Genomic DNA, 21,488 nt, shown 5'->3' with positions numbered 1-21,488 from the left:
ACTTGCCCTTCACACAGGGAGGCACACTGAAATGATCTATCTGTGGGCCAGCGCATGGACACATGGGAAAAGAGTGCGCCGCACAAAGGCACCCTTGTGCTTCCTATAGGAGCCATGTGGAAATAGATGAGTAGAAGTGTTGCCTCTACCGCCAACCCCCCCCCCCCCACACACACACACACACACACACACCGCCCCCCGTACCCTACCTCCACCATCTCCAACAACCACCCCAAAAAATACAAAAAAAGGAGAGAGAGAGAGGAGGAGGAGAAGAGAGATAGAGTGAAAGAGAGGAAGATAAAGACCAATGGGGAAACTTTGATATCAACGACACACTGGTGGACCTCTGGGTGTTCTGATACATTGAGTGTGTGTGTGTGTGTGTGTGTGTGTGTGTGTGTGTGTGTGTGTGTGTGTGTGTGTGTGTGTGTGTGTGTGTGTGTGTAGTGGAATTTGGACGTCCCTCTGGTGCTGGGAGAGTGAGCAGAGGGAATGACCCAACTGACCGAATGACACACTCTCTCTTCCTGCTTTTCATTGGAGGACTGGCAGAGAGTGGTCACTTTGTGGTTGTGTGTGTACACACGCGTTGTGTGTGTATTTTGTCAAACTCAGTCATGAAATAGGTGTGTGTGCATACACTCGCACACACACACACACACACAAATTATATGAAGTCAATGATCATGATTGGTTTTGCGTGAGTGCGTGCAGTGTCATCCTTTTAGGTGAATCTGCGTGTATGTGTGTCACTGTGGATGTGTGTGTGTGTGTGTGTGTATGTGCACTGCTGACAAGACCTTCATCCCCAGTCTGGGTCAGCAGTTTGTTTAGCATCAATTAGAGCTTCTGTCTTCTTCAACGCAAGCGTGAAGGGAGAATTAACGTGCAGTGGCAGATTCCCACCAGCGTGTTATTACACAGAGTACCTCATCTGGAACAGGCTCAGTGTATAGTGTGTGTGTGTGTGTGTGTGTGTGAGAGAGTGTGTGTGTGTGTGTGTATGTGTATGCGTGCTTGTGTGAGTGTGTGTGTGTGTGTGTGTGTGTGTGTGTGTGAGTGAGAGAGAGAGAGAGTGTGTGTGTGTGTGCGTATATGTGTATGTGTGCTTGTGTGAGTGTGTGTGTGTGTGTGTTTGTGTGTGTGTGTGTGCATGTGTCTGAGATTACACTATACTTTATGGTGTACTTTATGGTGTATTTAATATTTTACCCAGCCATTCATATGATAAATAACAGAAAATGCTTTGATATTTTCTGAAACCCATTCAACTATGTGACCCATGGTGAAATATCCTGTACTTCATGTTGTGCAACGAGCAATGATAAAGTATGTAAAATGTATTCTGTGTAGGATCTTTGAAAGAATGCATAAGCCTGGAAGCTGAAATCTACTCCCATTTTAAATGTTCTATTCTCTGATAATGATCTCTGCTCTTTGAAATGTGTTCACACACACACACACACACACACACACACACACACACACACACACACACACACACACACACACACACACACACACACACACACACACACACACAGACATACCTATTGATATAAGGGTATGCTTTGACCTTATGACGTTTCTTGAGATTCGTCTGTGTATGCTGTCTGTGTCCTCTGTCTATCCCTCCGTTTGAAGTTCTCTGAAAACTCTTTCTCTCTCCCTTTATGTCTCTCTGCCTCCCCCTCTTTCTGTGTTTCCATAATCTTTTTTATTTAAACATCTTTCTCCATATTTCTCTCTTTCTCTCTCTCTCAGGGACCACACTCCAGCCACAGCCATTTCCCTTGTTGAATCTCCTCTCTCTTTCTTTCTCTCTCTCTCTCTGTCTCTCTCCTTGAACAGGGCCACAGCACATATTTTCCACTCCATCTCTCGAAGAACAGGAAAAATGAAAAGCACAGAAGTTGAGCAGCACAGACTGCTGTTCTCTCGTCAGTTCAATCACTTCTGTGCACTCTTTTTAATACCCCATTCCCTCTCAACGTACTCAGACTTTAAACATTTTGAACAAGGTTTGCTGGTACGTGTGCTTGAATGTGTGCTTGAAGAGTCTAGTTATTGAATATGCAGTTTAGATAAAAAATAAAAATAAATGGAAATTCAGACATGTGGGAGGAAAGGTGTTTTGCAAACTACTATTAAATAAACATTTCATGATTTATTTTTATATCGCAATACACACACACATACACACACACACACACACACACACACACAAGATTCCAGCTTGAAAAGTCCCATATATATTAAAGTTGCCCTCATGCAGCGTTTCCAAACACCAGTCGAGTCGAGGTGGTGTCCACTTGGCAGCCAAGAGAACCAAAGCCGCGGAGCCCGAGAGGGGGGAAGTCCTGCTCGCTCTCCCCGCTGCAGGGATGCTGAGAGTGGGGGTGATCCCCCGCTCCCCTCCCTGGTTGGGGACGCCTGCTCCGGCTGCTCCGGGTAAATAGGGAGATATTTTTACACCTTCTTTTGCGCTGACCCAGTCCCATCCAATTAGCGCCCTGCTGTGTTCTGGCACGCAAGACGCAGCGGCCCTGTGTGTGTGTGTGTGTGTGTGTGTGTGTGTGTGTGTGTGTGTGTGTGTGTGTGTGTGTGTGCACTGATGCTCCTTCTTTCTTTCCTTCCCTCCCTCTCTTTCTCTCTCTCTCTCTCACCTCTTCCAGGGAACGACACACACCACACCCTTACCTCTCCAGCTCCAGCCTATGATAGCGTTATATTTTTGGACTTCGAGTAATTTATATGTTTAGCCTTTGGGATGCTATTTTTAAATTAGCGCTAAGATATTCATTTCTATCGTTTACTTTTTCAGAGGGATCTGAGAGAAGATTAAACATGTGATCCCTAAACACATTACATCACACAAAGTTCCCAGATGTCCCATGGCCTTCCAACACCGGTGTCTTTAAGCTTCGCTTAAAGCTAAGCATAGCTTTATGTAATGCAATTAATAAACAGTGTAGTTAATAGTTGGGTAATTAAGATAGACCCAATTTGGAGTAAATGGATATGGAATGTAACAGATGCAAGATCAGTATTTTACCTATCAAGTAGGTTATATTGCGCTCCAAATACACACTCAACAGAGTCTGAGGCCTCTTCTATACACGTCACTCTCTCTCTCTTTCTCTCATAACTGAGTGTAGCCTGATGGAAGGCACAGTGTGTACGGCCATACAACTGTAGGCGCTACAGATGGGCCCTGATTTGAGCCATGGGCAAAGTCTCTCATGTTTAACTAAAATAATGTCATTACCACACAAACTCAATTTACTAATTTAACACCATGGAGAAGACCTTAAACGCAAACACTGATTGATGAGTGAGAGCTCAATGCTCCCACATGTAACATGATAGCTATAGCTCATTCACGTGAACTGGATCACAGACATTGTGCTTTGCCCCCCTTTCAAAGTAGTCCAGACGTATTTCAACAGTTTACATTACTTGTAATCCAATGGATTAAGTTATTGATTCCAAAAATTGGCATGTAGTCTGTATTCAGTAATGGATTACATTTCACAGTAATCTGACCGGGCCGGTCCGACTGGCAGGGATAATGGAGAGAGTCTTCCAGTTAATTTTAGAAGCGAGATGTTAGTTGCTTTACCACTTTATTGGTGAGATGTGATATTATATGTTTATTATATATTTATTATAAAGAAGATATTCAGACCTCATGGGCACCAAAAACAGCAAACCTTTGTTAAAGGTGCAACAGTATAGGTTCCACACTCCTTGTCTAAATATTAAAGCAGTGTGTTTTGGAAGTCGTTAGTGTCTCATATTGCAGTGTGGCTGTACGGCAGTTTTCACAGCTCAATTTCAAAGAAGTGTCACAGAACAAAAATATGAAATGGATGAAAGTCAGGGGAATTTTGTACACTGGTGTCTGTACACCGTGGCGCATACTATCTGCCTCTTTCAATACCCTCTTACATATCCTTACCCACTTCACCCATGCTGCCACTATATCCAAGGACACACCCTGGCTCACACACCCTGGCTCAGCAGTGATCTGCACAGGGCTTGGGTGGAGGTGAGCGTGGGTGGAGGAGGGGGAGGAGAGTGGGTAGGTGGGGCTGACGCCTCTTCTCCAATCTGCTGCAAGTGCAGCCTTGATGTCAATTAAATGGTATGTGCTTACGCCGCAAATCAAATCACAGACACATGTTCCTCCGGTCGGTTGGTCGGTCGTGCAAGCAAGTGAGCGAGCGGTCGGGTGCTTGGCACGCCTGCTCCTCCCCCCTCCCTGATGCTAATGCACAGCAGCGTAATCACCCTCATTACTAAATGAAGGGTTTACGAGCAGCAGCCTGACTTAGGCAAACACAAACACACACATGCCCAGAAACACATATACACACACGCGTACACGACACATACACACACACACACACACACGCACAGACGGGTCAGCACTGTTGCACTCACTAAGCCACAAATTGGTGTCAAGTACACAGAAGTAAAACACACACACGCCCACACTCACACACATACTCTCTCTCACACTCATACACACACACACACATACACACACACACACACACACACACACACACACACACACACACACACACAAAACAAACACAAACACAGATGCGTGCACACACACACACACACACACACACACACACACACGCCCACACCCATCTCCTCCTGGTCTCCCTGCTGTGTACTTTCGCACTGGGGCTGCTTTGATTGTCCAGTATTTGTCCTTGTAAAAATGAAAGATGGAGCAGCATGTGCTACCTTTTTTTATAGATCCTCCATGACTTTCTAGTCTAGTTATTCACATTAACATGCATAGTAAAATAGTGCGAGGCGTGTGAGCTCATTTAGACATTATCATTTACAGAAGAAAAACATCAATGCCACCACCTGCAAAACATCAACAACCAAAATGTCTCCTTTTTTCGACAGATCATATTAAAATCCGCAATAATTCAATTCAGAGGTCAGTCTTGCTGGAACATTCCTCAGTACACCTGTTAGAGCCTCTTTCTCACACAGAGGAAGTGCTATATCCATCTTGTTTAGGTGAAAGTTGTCAACACAACTGTCAATCAATCATGAGTGCACTGATTTGAGGTCAGTTTTGCTGGAGCTTTCTCTCTCCAGACCTCATGTGCCAGTTAGCACTTCCCTGGAATTCACACACTCGTGGCATTGTGTTCTAAACTGGGTGGGAGCGGGTCTCCTTGGCTGGAGCTGTGAGTAGCCTTGAGTATCTGCTTGCATTAATCCCATAAAATAGCGTAATCTCTTTAAACCTCCTCCTGTTTTAATCCCAATCGGCATAAACTTCACACGCAATTTAGGTCAATCCCTCTCACACCTCCCAAACCTGGATTTGGTGGGATTGGGGGTTATTTCTTGAGAAGGGGTTGGTGGTGATGTATGTGTGTGTGGGGGGTCAGTCTTGTGCTTGGCTCACAGTTCTGTTTACACGTGACTGCAGTTTGAAGGAATGCAGTTTGTTTAAGCTATTTATTCGACCTATGTGCACACTGTCTGTCAAATGGTCACATCTAAGTGCAGCTCTCAAGGTTCACTTCAAAATAATAGCCATCAAATCAAGTATCTCTGAGCAAGTTTAGCTACTGGTTTCTAAAGGGTTAATGGAGCAATGCAGGCTGATTTTGGGATTGTTTTCTACTTTTGTTCTGTGCATTGCCAAATCTCTGTAGTATTCCTCTATAATGGTCAGCGCATTAGGCACATTCACAGTTTGAAAGAGGGTCACCCAGCGTTTCCCTGCTTTGCATTGGCTCTCGGATACCGCGGGAAGTAAATGAGGTCAGAGGATTGCAGCTGAGTGGGAAACTAGAGGACACGGGGGAGATACAGTATAGGGCCCTCGGCCGAGAGACATATAGTGCACATACAGCAGAGAGAGTGAGAGAGAGAGAGAGAGAGAAATGGAAAGAGAGAAATGGAGAGACTTTCAGTTCAAGACAGGAAAATGGAGAAATAGGGTACAAAAGTAGAAAAAGAAGAGGACAGAGACAGAGGAGAAAGAAAGAGAGAGAGAGGGGGGAGATGGGGAGAAGGAAAGAGTGTGAAGTGAGGACTAACAACCTGTTGTGTGGATTGAGGTGTTGTGACTTAGGCAGCACTAACTGGCTATTTGTGTGTTTGTGTGTGTGTGTGTGTGTGTGTGTGTGGTGTGTGTGTGTGAGTGTGTGTGTGTGTGTGTGTGTGGTGTGTGTGTGTGTATGTGTGTGTGTGTGTGTGGTGTGAGTGTGTGGTGTGTGTGTGTGTGTGTGTGTGTGTGTGTGTGTGTGTGTGTGTGTGTGTGTGTGTGTGTGTGTGTGTGTGTGTGTGTATGTGTGTGTGTGTGTGAGTGTGTATGTGTGTGTGTGGTGTGACAGTGTGTGTGTGTGATTGTGTGTGTGTGTGTGCTCAATGTGTATTCATTACTGCAGATCCTCCTGCATCCCTGGTCCTCATTCTTTATTTTCTGTCCGGGTTGCTTTGCGCCTCCAAACCACTTGCAGATGTTGGCAGCAGGGAGTGTTGTGGCAACTCCAAACGAGGAAATCTAAAAAAAGGGATCGGGCTGTAAAATAAAACACAGGCCCTGCAAGCAAGCGGGTGAGAGAACGAGGGAGAGAATGAGAAGGCTAGCGGAGAGAAAGAGAGAGAGAGAGAGAGAGAGAGAGAGTAAAATGTGAGCGAGTGGGTTGGAGGCAAAGGACAGATGTGGAGAGAGGAGAGACAAAAAGAAGAAGAGCAAGAGAAAGTGTGTGTGTGTGTGTGTGTGTGTGTGTGTGTGTGTGTGTGTGTGTGTGTGGTGTGTGTGTGTGTGTGTGTGTGTGTGTGTGTGTGTGGTGTGTGTGTGTGTGGTGTGTGTGTGTGTGTGGTGTGAGTGTGTGTGTGTGTGTGTGTGTGTGTGTGTGTGTGTGTGTGTGTCTGTGTGTGTGTGTGTGTGTGTGTGTGTGTGGTGTGTGTGTGTGTGTGTGTGTGTGTGGTGTGAGTGTGTGTGTGTTTGTGTGTGTGTGTGTGTGTGTGTGTGTGTGTGTGTGTGTGTGTGTGTGTGTGTGTGTGTGTGTGTGTGTGTGTGTGTGTGTGGTGTGTGTGTGTGTTTTGTGTGTGTGTGTGTGTGTGTGTGTGTGTGTGTGTGTGTGTTTGTGTGTGTGTGTGTGTATGCATGAGAGAGAGAGAAGGCAGTAGGAAATGTGTAAGAAATATGAGAGAGAGGGAGAGAAAGTGTGTGAAAGGGATATAACTTGTGTGTGCGTGAGAGAAAGAGAAAGTGTATATGTGGTGTGTGTACGTGTTTCTATGTGTGTGTGTGTGTGTGTGTGTGAGAGAGAAAGAGAAGGTTTAAGGGATGGGTGAGGGGTGGCACACTTGGAGCAGTCTGGACTCCTAATCCAGCCTGCTCTCAGTGCGCAGGAGCCGGTCAGCGCCAGAACCTCGGGCCGGCCGGCTGGGCCGCGTTGCTGCAACCAACACAAACGCATGCCTTGGATAGTTCCCTCCAAGTGAACTGCCTCCGGTTTCTCACCAGCGAGAAACCAAACAGCACCGAGCACACTGAGCCTTTCATACACACGATACCTCAACCCCTCCCTCTCTGTCCCTTCCTCTCCCTACCTCTCCCTCTCTTTTTCTCTCTCTACCTCTCCCTCTCTTTCCCTCTCCTCTCTTTTCTTCGCTCTCTCTACCTCTCTTTCTCTTTTCCTCTCCCTCTCTCTCCCTCTCCCTCTCTCTACCTCTCCCTCTCTCTACCTCTCCCTCTCTCTCCCTCTCCCTCTCTTTTCTTCGCTATCTCTACCTCTCCCTCTCTCTCCCTCTCCCTCTCTCTACCTCTCTCTCTCTTTCCCTCTCCCTCTCTACCTCTCTCTCTCTCTTTCCCTCTCCCTCTCTCTACCTCTCCCTCTCTCTCCCTCTCCCTCTCTTTTCTTCGCTATCTCTACCTCTCCCTCTCTCTCCCTCTCCTCTCTCTACCTCTCTCTCTCTCTTTCCCTCTCCCTCTCTCTACCTGTCCCTCTCTCCCCTCTCCCTCTCTCTACCTCTCCCTCTCTCTCCCTCTCCCTCTCTCTACCTCTCCCTCTCTTTCCCTCTGCCTCTCTCCATCTCCTTCTGCCTGACCCCCCCCCTTCCCGCTCTCTCTCTGAACTCAGCGACTGTGCTGGTGGCTTTCACCAAAGCTCTGGAGGCCTCAGAGTAACCTCAGTCTGGCTGGGAGAAATGACTTGCCCCAGGAGGGAGAAGGAAGAGAGAGAGAGAGAGAGAGAGAGAGAGAGAGAGAGAGAGATTTACTTTTGAAACTTAGTATATTAAAGAAATATTTCTCAAAGCAATGCTGGTCAGCTTAGTCTATATAGCCAGATGATGACAGTGTGTGGTGTGGTGTGTGCGTGTGTGGGAAAGAGAGAGAAAGAGAGTGAGAGAGAGAAAGAGAGACTCCAAAATTAAATTTATTTTATTTGCAGATGACCTGGTTCTGCAGAGGGTCTACAATAGAACTTAAATGCACTGCAAAAGTTCTGCCAGACCTGGGCCCTGGCTATTAACATAAGAAAATACTAACATTCCAGAAAATAACTAGATGTCAGGGAAACACACATAACTTCGCCCTTGGTAAAACAAAAATTGAACATGCAACAAATTATACTTACTTTGGGTTGAAAATCAGTGCAAATGGAAGCTTGGCCATGGATGAATTGAAATAGAAAGTAAGGGCTTCTTGAGTAAGGGCTACTTACTCAATATAACAACGAAGTGTGGGGTCCTTGACAAACTAAGACTTCGAAATATGGCACTAGAACTCAGTTGAAACTCTGCATACAGAATTCTGCAAGAACAGAAGCAAATATCAAACAACGGATGCAAAGCACAATACCCTCTTTTTTAATTGAATTTAAAAAAGAGCCATCAAATTCTGGCAAGATCTAAATTGGTGACCCTACCTTATCAAAGCCCTTTCCAGGAAACAGACAAAGCAAACGTGACTAAAAGGACAACTAAAACACTTCCAATCATCCTCAGGACACTGATACCCTTCTTGAAATAATGAATATACCAACCAAATCATCAATACTCAGAAAGAAAAATATCTATTATATATTTATATATACTATATACCTATTTGAATGGAAATACAAAACAAAGCAAATCAAGTGACTCTAAATAGAAAATACAAATACAATTGTATATACAAATACAACATATACAACTGTGACAAAAAGAGGACTGACTACTCAGTCACTGGCCTATAAATCCACATAGTGTAATAACCCCAATCCTAACTCACAAGCGTGCATACACACACACACACTACATACTATATATATATATATATGCACACACATATTTACCCACATAATTTACAGTGAGCTGATGAAGTGTAACAAATGTTTGTATGTTTTTATATTTGCTGTAAATGCAGCATATGCAATGCAGTATGATTTGTCGTGCCAATACAGCATATTTGAATTGAACTAAAAGAGAGAAAAAGAGAGCGAGATAAAGAGAGAGAGAGAGAGAGAGAGAGAGAGAGAGCACCCTACATGGCTCCCCCAGCATCGGCCTCTGATGTGGGGGGAGCCCACACAGGCTCTCAGCCTCCTCCTCTTCCTCTTCCTCCTCCTCCTCTTCCTCCTCCTCCCTCATCGTTCACACACCTGCTGGCTCCAAACCTATCCCACTGCTCCTAAAACCCTCTGAGCATACGTGTTTAAACCTGACTTCCTGTTCAAATACCTTGGCTTCCTGTGGAAGGGGTCAGTTCTCTCTCACTCTCTCTCTCTCTCTCTCTCTCTCTCGCTGGTTCACTGGGCGGGCTGTGGTCACATCTGGTGGAGGCTGGCATTTGGTCCCAGACAAGAGGCTGGCGGCGGGCGGGCAGGCAGACGGGCTGGCGGGTGGATGGACAGGGATGGACAGGAAGGGGATTGTGGCAGAGTGGTCCAGGCGAAGAAAAAAATGGCCACGTCCGTTTTTATATATTTATGAACATGTGTCACTAATCTATCATGCCAGGGGAGGAAAAGAGAGGACAGAGTACCTTCATTCCTTCAGTGCACTTTAGCCCCCTGTACGTGTGTGTGTGTGTGTGTGTGTGTGTGTGTGTGTGTGTGTGTGTGTGTGTGTGTGTGTGTGTGTGTGTGTGTGTGCACATCTCTGCTTTGTGGTGATTGTAAAGACGGGTGGCAACATTCGGCTCTGTCCCCATCCACTGGCTCTTCACTTATTAATGCACGCATTCAATAATTTACCTCGTGCCAAGGAGGCGGCGAGAGACAGGGGCACGACACCGGGACACTCAGGGGTACCTGAACACCCTTGTACGCACCCCTGAACCCCCCCCCCCACATCACCCCCGCCACACACACACACACACACACACACACACACACTCACACACACACACACACACACACACCTCCCTAACAAATTCATCCCATGGCCTTGGACACAAACACAGACTGTTTCAACGTCATTCTGTGTGTTGTTCGGTGATGAGGGCCCTTCAATGCGACATCAATGATTCATGTGTCAGAAATTCCTGAAACACAGTGGCCCTTATTGAGTTTAAAAGGCTTTGCGTGGGTCTCGTCCTGTCCCGTGCACTACCCAGATTTGCTCAGTGATGTTGAAGACAAAGCGACTAAAGCAGCAATGTCGGGGGGTTGTAGCTCACATCGCAAGCTTTTTGCCTTGGGCCTCAGCTTCTGCCCCCCCCCCCTTTATTTTCTCTTTTTGTTTACCTTGGGTCTCACCTAACGGCCATTTTCTTTCCTTTTCTTCTCCTCTCCTTTCTTCTGACGCGGCCAACATTTCTGCGGTGCAATTTGAGGTTAATCTCATTCCAATCAGGAAATCTACAATGAAGCGCAATAACAGGAAGAGCTCCATAAAACACCAAACGTCACTCTGGCTGCTCTATCCTGTCCTGGGTTGAACACTCTATAGCAGCAGGAGCACAGCAGACACACTCATCCTTTCTTCTCTCCGTTTATTCCTCTCTCTCTCTCTTTCTTTTCGTATTTTCATCTCCCTTTCTTCTCCTGGCTTCTGTGGCCATATCCAGTAGCAGACGCGACACGGATCAATCCCACCCCGGGAATAATGTTACACACGTCCTGGAAGCTAGACACTATAGACAAGCAGGTCACTTTCACCATTCTCTGTCATTATTGCTGAAAATATGCTGCGTTATTATTACACGTACATGGATAGAAGTGCAGAAACGTTAGGACTTTAAGGAAGCATTTCCGCTCAATCAGATACAACTGATTATGTTAGGTCTCTCAAGTCACAGGATAAGGTGGCTGCTCAGAAACGTGAACAGTGAAATGAACTGTGTGTTGATGCCCCCAGGGTGCGAGAGATTGTTTAAAAAAAAAAAACAGCTGAGGAACATGCTAAGTCTTGCTGCTACTTCTGCTGCTCCACAGAGGGTTCTGCGCAGCTGGAACCTGATAGCCGCTCAATTTCTCGAAAAATGAAGCAATCAAGTGTGAGTGCCAGTCAAATGGCCAGGGTAGGAGAGGAGGCTGGCGGCTTGTCGCTGCGGTGGGCCTGTGGGTCCAGGGAACATGAAGATTTGATGTGGTGAGACAGAGAGGGGAGTGGGGGTTAAAGTGTGTGTATATGTTTGTGTGTGTGTGTGTGTGTGTGTGTGTGTGTGTTTTGAGTTGGAGTGTGTTAGTGAGTGAGGGGAGAGTGATTAGGGAGATGTACGTGGAGGTTTGTGATGGGTCAAGTCAGGGTTTGAGGAGCCAGAGGGATGAATGTGTCTGTGTGTGTCTGTGTGTGTGTTTGTGTGACTCTGTGTGTGTGTGTGTGTGTGTGTGTGTGTGTGTGTGTGTGTGTGTGTGTGTGTGTGTTTGACTATGTGTGCATGTGCTCCCACATATTTGTTAGAGCATGCAAGCATTTACACAGCGTGCCTCTGGGAGGATGCACACACACGCTTCACAAATGTGTTGGCCTCCATGTTTGTGTTTGTGTCTGAGTGTGAGCAAGAGTTTTCCTGTGTATGTGTGTGTGTGTGTGTGTGTGTGTGTGTGTGTGTGAGAGAGAGATAGAGAGAGAGAGAGTTTGTGTGTGTGTGTGTGTGTGTGTGTGTGTGTGTGTGTGTGTGTGTGTGTGTGAGAGAGAGAGAGAGAGTGTGTGTGTGTGTGTGTGTGTGTGTGTATGTGTGTGGTAAAGGGTGCAACATGCTCCAAATCTATTACAGATGCAGAGCTAGTCCCCCATCCAGGTCAGGCCAGGCAGGAGATGAAGGAGAAGATGCTTCTGCAGAAGATTGATTGCCAGTGACTCAGGGCCCGGGCCACAACTCCAGCCAGCCAGCCTCTCTCTCTCTCTCTCTCTCTCTCTCTCTCTGATAGCACCAAAGAGGAGAGAGAGCAGACAAACAGATAGATGGAAACACAGCTAAAAGAGACACAAAACACACACTCACACTTTCCACTCCTCAACCCATCCCACACACACTGTACTACCCTGTAATATGCCCCACAAAGAACACACAGCACACACACAGGGCACACACATAGACACATACACATGCATGCACACTCATTGATTTTTAACAGAAGTGACAGCCCTGCTGCTCCAAATGACAGTGATTTCCTCATGAATTAAAATGGCACCCTCTCTAGGGAGTAGTACCAGAAAGTATGTGTGTGTGTGTGTGTGTGCGTATGTGTGTGCGTGCATGCGTGGGTGTGTGCATGCGTGCGTGCGTGTGTGTTTGCGTGCGCCTACGTACATGTAAGTAACCCCACAGCTACATATGTGTGACTACAAATGCATAGACAGTCATTACAAAATATCACTTGTCAACAGTTTGTGCTATAATTAGTATGTGAATGTGCACAATACAATATTTAATAATGTGTGAATAATACATTTCACCTAAGACCTTCATGTATGTAATATGGCTTAATTTGAAAAAAAATATTTTGTAGATATTTGATAAAATGTCCTTTGATTTACCTTTTACTTACTTACCTTATTTATCTTATCTAAATAGTACAACAAGAGAGCGAAAAGTAGATCATAAACTTACTTTAAATACTGTAATATAAGAGCAAAACAGTTGAATGACACATTATGGTAAAAAGAGAGTGAATGAAAGAGCAAGGTAGAGAAAATGTGTCTCTGTGTGTAAATATGTGTGTGTGTGTGTGTGTGTGTGTGTGTGTGTGTGTGTGTGTGTGTGTGTGTGTGTGTGTGTGTGTGTGCGTCTCTGGTGATGAATAAATAAAAAGTGCACAGCATTGCTGATGAAAGCTGGCATGCATCTGTGAATGCAGATAGGATCTCTGCAGGGCCAGTGTCCATGTGATCGGAGCCTAAAATCATTACATCGCCACTGCTCACCGCTCGTGTCCTTCACTCATCCGGGGGGAGCACGGGGGCCTCCTCTCCTCTCCTCTCCTCTCCTCTCTTCTTCTGTCCACGCCAAAACTCATCCTCATCCCTCTGTTGTCTTTCATCTCCATTGCTTTTAACTCTCTCTCTCTCTCTCTCTCTCTCTCTCTCTCACACACACACACACACACACACACACACACACACACACACACAGACTCTCTCTCTCAAATTCAAATTTAAAGTGGCTTCATTAGATGACTGTCTAGATACAGTGTTGCCAAAGCACAAAGAACAATGAAACAACACATTAATCTCTCTCCCTTTCTCTGTCTTTGTCTCTCTCTCTCTCTCCCTTCCTCTGTTCCTCTCTCTCTCCTCCTCCTCTCGGTCCATGTGTGTGTGTCTGTGTGTGTGTGTGTGTGTGTGTGTGTGTGTGTGTGTGTGTGTGTGTCTGTGTGATGTGTATGTGTGTGTGCATGTGTGTGTGTGTGTGTGTGTGTGTGTGTGATGTGTGTGTGTGTGTGTCTGTGTGTGTGTGTGTGTGTCTGTGTGTGTGTGTGTGTGTGTGTGTGTGTGTGTGTGTGTGTGTGTGTTTGTGTGTGAGGGTCTCCTTGCTACGTTGGAGGGGTCAGTGCATTGAACGAGGCATTAAAAGTGTCCATTTTCAAAAATTATACAAGCGAGGCTATCGAAAACTCTTCAATAGATATGCAAATAAAAAGTGGCATATTGAATCAATAGCCATTCGAAGGCTGATTAAACAAATACGATAGTGGGTGTAATTGATTTTACATATTGACATAGTCATAATAATGGAATACAAACAGACACACACACACACACATTAAAAAACTGCAGAGACCGCAGAGGACAGTCAGTCATTGGGGACAAAGTTAAACATGACTATTGTCTTCTGAAATTTGTTCCATAGCCCATTAGTGATACAAAGATCAAACAATTACTGTGTGTGTGTGTGTGTGTGTGTGTGTGTGACAGAGAGAGAGTGAGAGAGAGAGAGAGAGTGAGAGAGTGTGTGTTCATGAGTCACTGCAGTGTGTGTGGCTTTGCTATAGCTTCATGTTCTATTATATGGTTTATTGTTCTTAATGCCGTTTTAAAAGGCTAAGCCCTTTCAATTATGTTATATCACCAACTGGGGATAAAATTCAGCCAGCTCTGTTGTCTTCACACATAGCATATGACCACGCTTGGCAAGGGACAAAATGGTTTGAAAATACAGCGGTCTATGATTCACTCCTAATTCTGCAATGCATCTGCTGGGTCTGTGTTGAGGAAGAAGGGTGGAGGGGTTTAACAAGGCCTTGCGCTGCCATGACACTGATTACAAACAGGAAATATATATATATATATATATATATATATTTATTTTTTTTTTTTTAATAACACTATTAAACTTTACACTTTATTTATGGCTACTCTTTGGTAACCAGACTCATTTTCCAAATGTAGACAATCACACAAGCACAGAGAGAGAGAGAGAGAGAGAGAGAAAGAGAGAGATATGCACTGACACATCTTTTTCTTGTTCCTAAACACTGACCTGTAAAACAGACACCGTTCAAAATTTGCAAAAACTGAAAAACACTGCAGCAATACTGACTCACACATGTGCCTCCACCATCTTATCCTCCAGAGAGTCCTATGAGGTCTGCTCTCAGAACACACACACACATATGCATTCACATACACTCACGTCACATAGGCATGCACACCGACATACAATCATGCACACTCATACACACAAACAAACTAACTCATAAGCATACACATTCCTGCATATATAGGCCTGTATGGGTCTGTCCTCATCCAATCTTAAAATCTTGTTGTTTTGATATTTATTTGTATGGCAGGTATGATATTTATTTGTATGGCAGGTGTATGTTTGCTCTTCATAAGACAAAAACCTATGTTTTCACAGTCACTCACACAATCTCACACACCTGCACACACACACACACACACACATGCAATCAAAAGTGAGTGCAGAGGACACCCACACCATGTTGGCCTGGATTACATCAATGTAAGAGTCCTGATAAAAGATTAGGCTTTAGGTTGCAATATTTAATGTATAATGTAATGTCGCAACGGAACAGAAGGGTGTGTGTCTGACCACTGGTCCTGGGCCGGCAGGGGGAGGATAAGGTGGCCCTGTCTGCACCGGGAGGACGAGATGGGATGAGGCCCAGGCAGGGACACCTCCACTGGGCCAGCCACCCACTAACCCACCCACTCACCCTGCTGCCGTTCACCACCAGGCAGCTTCCCACAACGGTCACTGCCTGACGCTGTGTCCTTGAGAATGTGCAGACACACACGGACGTGCAGATAATGTTCTGACACCAGAAACTAAAACCCACCAGGAAATCATAGCTTACTATCCTGTCCTTCTTCGGACGGACGGCGCTTTCGAGTGAAGAGCAAACCGCAACTCAGAGAGGGGTCAGGCCTATAGGCCCACGCAGTCAGTGAGAGCAAATAGACAAGTTATCTTTGATGCAAGTGTTTTGTGTGGAATGTGTTTACGCATTGTGTAACACATTATGCCATTCACAGGCCACATGTAACTACAAAATATACATTGACATATGTCTAACAATTAAAAGTAAAATTGCATCTCCTATTTAAAAGGCATGACATGAGGTAAAAGACAAATTTGATGTCAGATTTGAGTTGAGATTTGAAGTTGTTCCTGTTAGCCTTTAGTGCCTTTTCAAATTCAAACCTACATAGCAGTTAGACTTGAGCCTGGAAATGTGGGACACCAAATGAGGAAGTTGGCCAACAATTCTGTTTGCATGCTCTCTGCATGTCTGACCAAGAGTCGATGCTCTGCTAGGAATGGAACACGGATATGGGAGAGGAGGAGCGCTTACAAACGATCCTGGCAACTGTGCCGGTCCCTGTGATATTCTGGTAGGCCGCAGATTTAACACAGAGACACCGCGCGCATACACACACACACACACACACACACGTGTTCGAACATCCGGCAATTAAAGGGTTATTTGCCATTCCACCGAAGTCTGGCGCACGACGCTGCAAGGTCAAAGATCTCGCTTTACCGAATGCACGTGCAAGTTAGATTTCTGCAAAAGTCAGCACGGCAACGTAGCATGCTCCTCCGAGGCTGACTGCAAAACCAAAGGCCTTTCGCAACACATTTGTGAAATAAAATGCATGATCTGAATTATGGGCAGTGCCTTCCTTTAGAAACGGACTGTTCCCTGATTGCATGCAAGTGCGCAAGGCAATTGTGTCACAGCCATGTCATTCTTTCAGATAAGCGGTTAAAAGTATAAGTATAGCCACCATTCAACAACATCTGGGTAGCCTAATCTATGAGTAGGCTACTCGATGAAATTGACTAAATGGCAAGGTGCACATGCATGCAACTGATGGGGCCTAGCAGTGTGACCAGTTTTGCTTTTCTGTCACATAGTTCAGGAAATCCTCCTTTTACACATATATTTGCATTGCAATAGCTACCTAGTTTTAACCTGCACATACGACCTGGCCTGGCATTCCAGAGAAGTGCGCCTTTTATGTGCGCGTGTTAACATACTGTTTAATCACTAGTGATTGATGCCAAAGGCAGAAGACTCAAAAACAGAAGAGATCAAATGATGCCATTTCAATGACTTTAATAAGCAAAATAGGAAACCATTTCTTCCAAAAACAACAAAAATAAGACGAAACAGAAACCAGCCTGAATGGAACTACTACAGTCCAAATTTTAACTTTTTTTTCTCATTTCTATAAACAGGATTGAAAATTGATCCCCTCGCATAATACATGAAATAAAAAAAACAGAACAACAACCCGCTGCTGCAGTTTTCAAATTTGATTTCAACACAGTTGAATCAGTAACAAACCAAAGATTGTTAAATGCATGACTTTTCAACAATAAATTTTAAATGCAAGCACCATGCTTATTCAATATGATCTGACAGTTTGTTAATTTAAATCATTAAAAATAAAAACTTAACTATGCATCTGGCCAGCAGAACCAGAATCTCCAAATAATAATAAAACAAACGAAACATAATAATAACATATGACATACATATCATTTTCATTTTGAGATTTTGCAAAACCTGTATCCTCTATTTTTACTGACCGGCAGAAAAAAATACAGGAAAACATATAACATTGATCATTAAAATGTTCGCATGCGCAGTCTAGATATTAGGTAATTGTACACAACCCCTGATTTGAGTATGCCTTAGACCATGACTGAATATGCTGTAACAATGTCAGCCTTTTATTTACGTTTGTTTAAGATGACCCAAAAAAAAGGTTTATCGAGTTGACTACCCGTTGAAAATCATATTCATAAAGTTGTAAAATGATTAAGACTTGTAGGTTTTGTTCGCATTATATAATAGGATGGATTATGCAATAGATGTCAGGACAGCACTGGAAGCACCTCAGCGGCAGACACGGTGCCAAAAGCACCAACCCCAAATTCAAAGCCACCTAACATATGTGATAGTAGAGGTGCCTCAAAATGGTGAGACAGTTATCAGCTACGCATGGGACTGGCCCAAGTGTGCCTTTACTTTAAGCAAGCACTTCTGCGCTGCAACGGAGGCCTGTTTCAAAGTTTGTAAGCTATAAAACATGATAAAATTGCCAATTGCTTGTTGGTGTAATGCAATTAAACAATATTTCATTATAGTATGTCTTCCTTGAAAGGTGGTCTGCAAAAAACTCAAAATGAAAACTGCCAATACCAAAATCATTATTCAAAAAGTGCACTTAATATACAAAGTTTGTTGACTTTAAATGCAACTGCCAATGCCCATATTTCTGAAAGTCGATACCCAAATGAAACAAAACAATAAAAAGGAAGTTCAAACCATCCTCCTTAATGTTGGTGTGCAGTTTGCTGATGCATGTATTTACAAGCCCAAATAAACCCAAACATGTTACACTGCACAGGCAGTCATCTTGATATGGTCACCATTTCATTTCTAACGCCCAGAAAACTGCTATGGAGAAGCTCAGATCGACAACATGCTATTTAAGATACACAAGAGAAAGAAGGTACAAAATAGAAATTATTACCATACATGTCCAGCATGCAGGATTAATATTTTAATGCAGATTTTAATATATATATATATATATATAACCAAGCAGGCAATAAACCAATGAGATGTTGCATAAAATGTCCCCCTGTTTCGACTGTTTTAGGTTGCAGGCGGGTAACACCACGTAAAAGTTTGCATAATTTGTTTCGATTCGTTCTGATTTTTCTGCCAAGAGAAGTATTCAGGTCCAAAGCAGTTATTCTCCTCTCAGCACAGCTATTGTTTCTTAAGATTTTTGTCAGAACAATCGAGGACAAAATCACTGTAAGAACACTCGTCCGACGTCATCCAATACTAACAAGATAAAGCGGTACTGGTATGAAGAAAGTTATTTTTCTTTTCTTAGAAAGGAAAAAGTCTCTTCTCTACAAGCAACTAACCTACAAAGATGCTGCTCTTCTGATAAACATTCTACCTGGTTCTTTGTATCTCAGTTGCCAAGTGGATGGAGATGATTACATATGCGATTATTATTCTGTGGATTATTCTTCTAACATGAATACAGATGTTGTTATTAGTATAATCATAATCAATAATGTTGATTACTACGATATTTCTTCAGCATCGGCTGTCAGACATCAGAAAGACTCACATGAAAAACTCTGGCGAGGACGGGTTATCACTCGTGGAGCCAGCCTCACGGAACCCGTTCGCGCCAGTAAGTTTCTCGCACTTCAGTTTGTATGCGTCTCTCTCGCGGGCCAGCCGGTTGATTTCTTGTTTGAGTTGCTCCACCTGGTTTATGAGCTGGGTCTTCTCGTTCTCCAGAACGTGCTTCTGCTGCACGCGCTTGTAACGACACGACTGCGCGTAGCCCCGGTTCTTGAGGGTCCGCCGTTTCTGCTTCAGGCGGATGACCTCGTCCTTGCTGAAGCCCCGCAGGTGCCGGTTGAGCTCTCGCACGGACATGGACACCAGCTGGTCGTCAGAGAAGCGGTCCTCTACGTTTAGGCCGCCCCCCGTGCTGTGGTGGCCCTGGTGGTCGTGCGGGTGGTGGTGATGGTGGTGGCGGTGGTGAAGTTGCTGGTGTGACCCAGGCGAGGTAGGAGAGGGGCTGTCGGGGTCCTGGCTGTGATGATGGTGATGCTGACTGTGTGCGTGGTTGTGTGCCCCCGGATGACCCGGCAGGTCGTCGGGATGATGGCCAATCCCTGCGTACGGGTGGTGGTGGCCGTGGTGGTGGTGGGCTCCCCGGTAGCCCTCGTAGCCGCCTTGCTGAAGCTGCTGCTGGACGTGCGGGGGTGGGTGCCCGTGAGCTGTAGCGCCAATCAGGGCTTCCACGGCGTCCTCCGGTGTCAGGCTCAGCGTTTGCGGGTCAATCTGCTGCGAGTAGCCGCCGTTGGGCATCCAGTAGAGCTCCTCCAGGTGGTTCTTCTGTTCCGTTGGGCTGAAGCTCGGCGAGGAAGGTACCGAGCTGCAGGGCGTGCTGATCGGGGTGGAAGACACCGAGCCCTGGGGCTGGAGTCGGTTGCATTGCCGAATGTTGGCGCGCTCGAGTCCCGCGAGGGCCTCCTTCTTCACGTCGAACTTCATCAGATCAAAGTCATTGACATATTCCATTGCAAGGGGACTAGTCGGCAGCTCTGGGCCCATAGAAAGCTCTGTGCTCATTGTGTTTCGGTTCTGCAGATAGGTGAAATTGTTTGCCAACGTAGCAAAAATCGACTTTTTTTCTCTCTCCCCTCTCTAATTTCATGCAATAGTCTCTCGTAGTCCTCCACCGCGACAAAAGCGAATGTTGTGGCATGCAACACCGCTCTGCGGCTTAAAATCACAGCGAGCGAAAAGCACAACTTTTGTCTAGTGCACGGCAAACGACAGCGGGATATGCGTCATACAGGCGACTTCGACAGTTCTGAACAGTTTCAAAAAGGAGAGGAGTGGAGGTAGAAATAAAAAAAAATCTGTCTAGTGCAGAAGTACGGAACCAGTTCCCAAGACAAATTTAAAGCCAAAAAGAAGAAAAAAGCACATAAATTAAACGGAATACCGAGTGCCGTCGATGGGCTCCCGTCCCGTTCGCAGCAGTTTTGAGTTGTATGTCCGTATTGCCAAGAAAGCGTTGATCTGAGTGAGTAGGATCAAGGCGTCTGTTTTTCGCATGGAGAGCAGCCTTCCAGCTCTGCACCGCAGAGATTTCAGCTCGCTTTCCTAAGTCTCTCACTCCGGAGTATTCAGTGTAGACTACTGTCGGTGGAGTCTGCTCTTTATTGTACCTCGGTCTGATGTCACGGCGAAGGATTGGCCATTCTCAGAGCAGTTCGCCAATAGGAATTCTGGGATCCGATAATTAGCATAACGGTTTGGAGAGAGAGGGCGGAGAGGAGCGGGGCTTTGACAGCTCGGGAGTCAGCTGACTCCCCGATGAAACAGGGTGGCAGTGGAAGAGCGGTCGCGGATGCCTTCAGTCTTGTCGATTCACTTCAGCAAAGCAGGCAACATACCGATATACAGGAATGGCTGCACATGTTTCTATTCCCAAAAAACAAAATAGCCCAATACATAGCCAACAATGAACCCTACATTGCAGACTATAGTTTTCAATAAACTTTGCTACTTCAAAACTGAATTAATTTTGGGGGGATAGTATCAACATAAAAAAGAAAAAGCGTCTTCTTGTCATATTGGCTATAGGCCTAATTGGCTATAATTTCTTTGTGAACATTAAGGCTAATTACATACTGATTGCATCATTTTAACTAACTTGTGTTTTCTGAAATTTTAACGTTCCACAGTACAAAAGTTAATATTTACAATGCCCACAGTATACGGACATAGCTATACCTAAGTCAAATATTAATTTAGTAGGCTATATAGCTATAAGCCCATATCAGAAAGGCATGTCCTTGTCTTTACACTGTCATGTCCTCTAAACAAAGGAGACGAATATTAGGCATATTTTGATAAACACACCTGTTTGTCAATTCAGAGAATTGATAATCCATGAAGCCTAAGTTATGTAATAAATAGCAAACACCATTTAAGAAAAAAGAAAACAATAAAGTTGTAGGCCTA

General features: G+C 44.9%; 1 protein-coding gene across 1 annotated transcript; it reads right to left on the bottom strand.

Annotated features, from left to right (window-relative positions):
• Positions 1-17,004: 17,004 nt before the first annotated feature.
• Positions 17,005-20,665, bottom strand: mafba (v-maf avian musculoaponeurotic fibrosarcoma oncogene homolog Ba). Its single transcript, XM_048242078.1, has one exon. The coding sequence runs from the start codon at positions 20,082-20,084 to the stop codon at positions 19,062-19,064; it is 1,023 nt and encodes a 340-aa protein (XP_048098035.1). The 5' UTR covers positions 20,085-20,665; the 3' UTR covers positions 17,005-19,061.
• Between the last annotated feature and the right edge of the window lie 823 nt (positions 20,666-21,488).

Source organism: Alosa alosa, chromosome 4 (genome assembly GCF_017589495.1).
Source record: "Alosa alosa isolate M-15738 ecotype Scorff River chromosome 4, AALO_Geno_1.1, whole genome shotgun sequence".
Classification (NCBI taxonomy): Eukaryota; Metazoa; Chordata; class Actinopteri; order Clupeiformes; family Clupeidae; genus Alosa; species Alosa alosa.
This window is presented reverse-complemented; position numbering and strand designations above follow the sequence as displayed.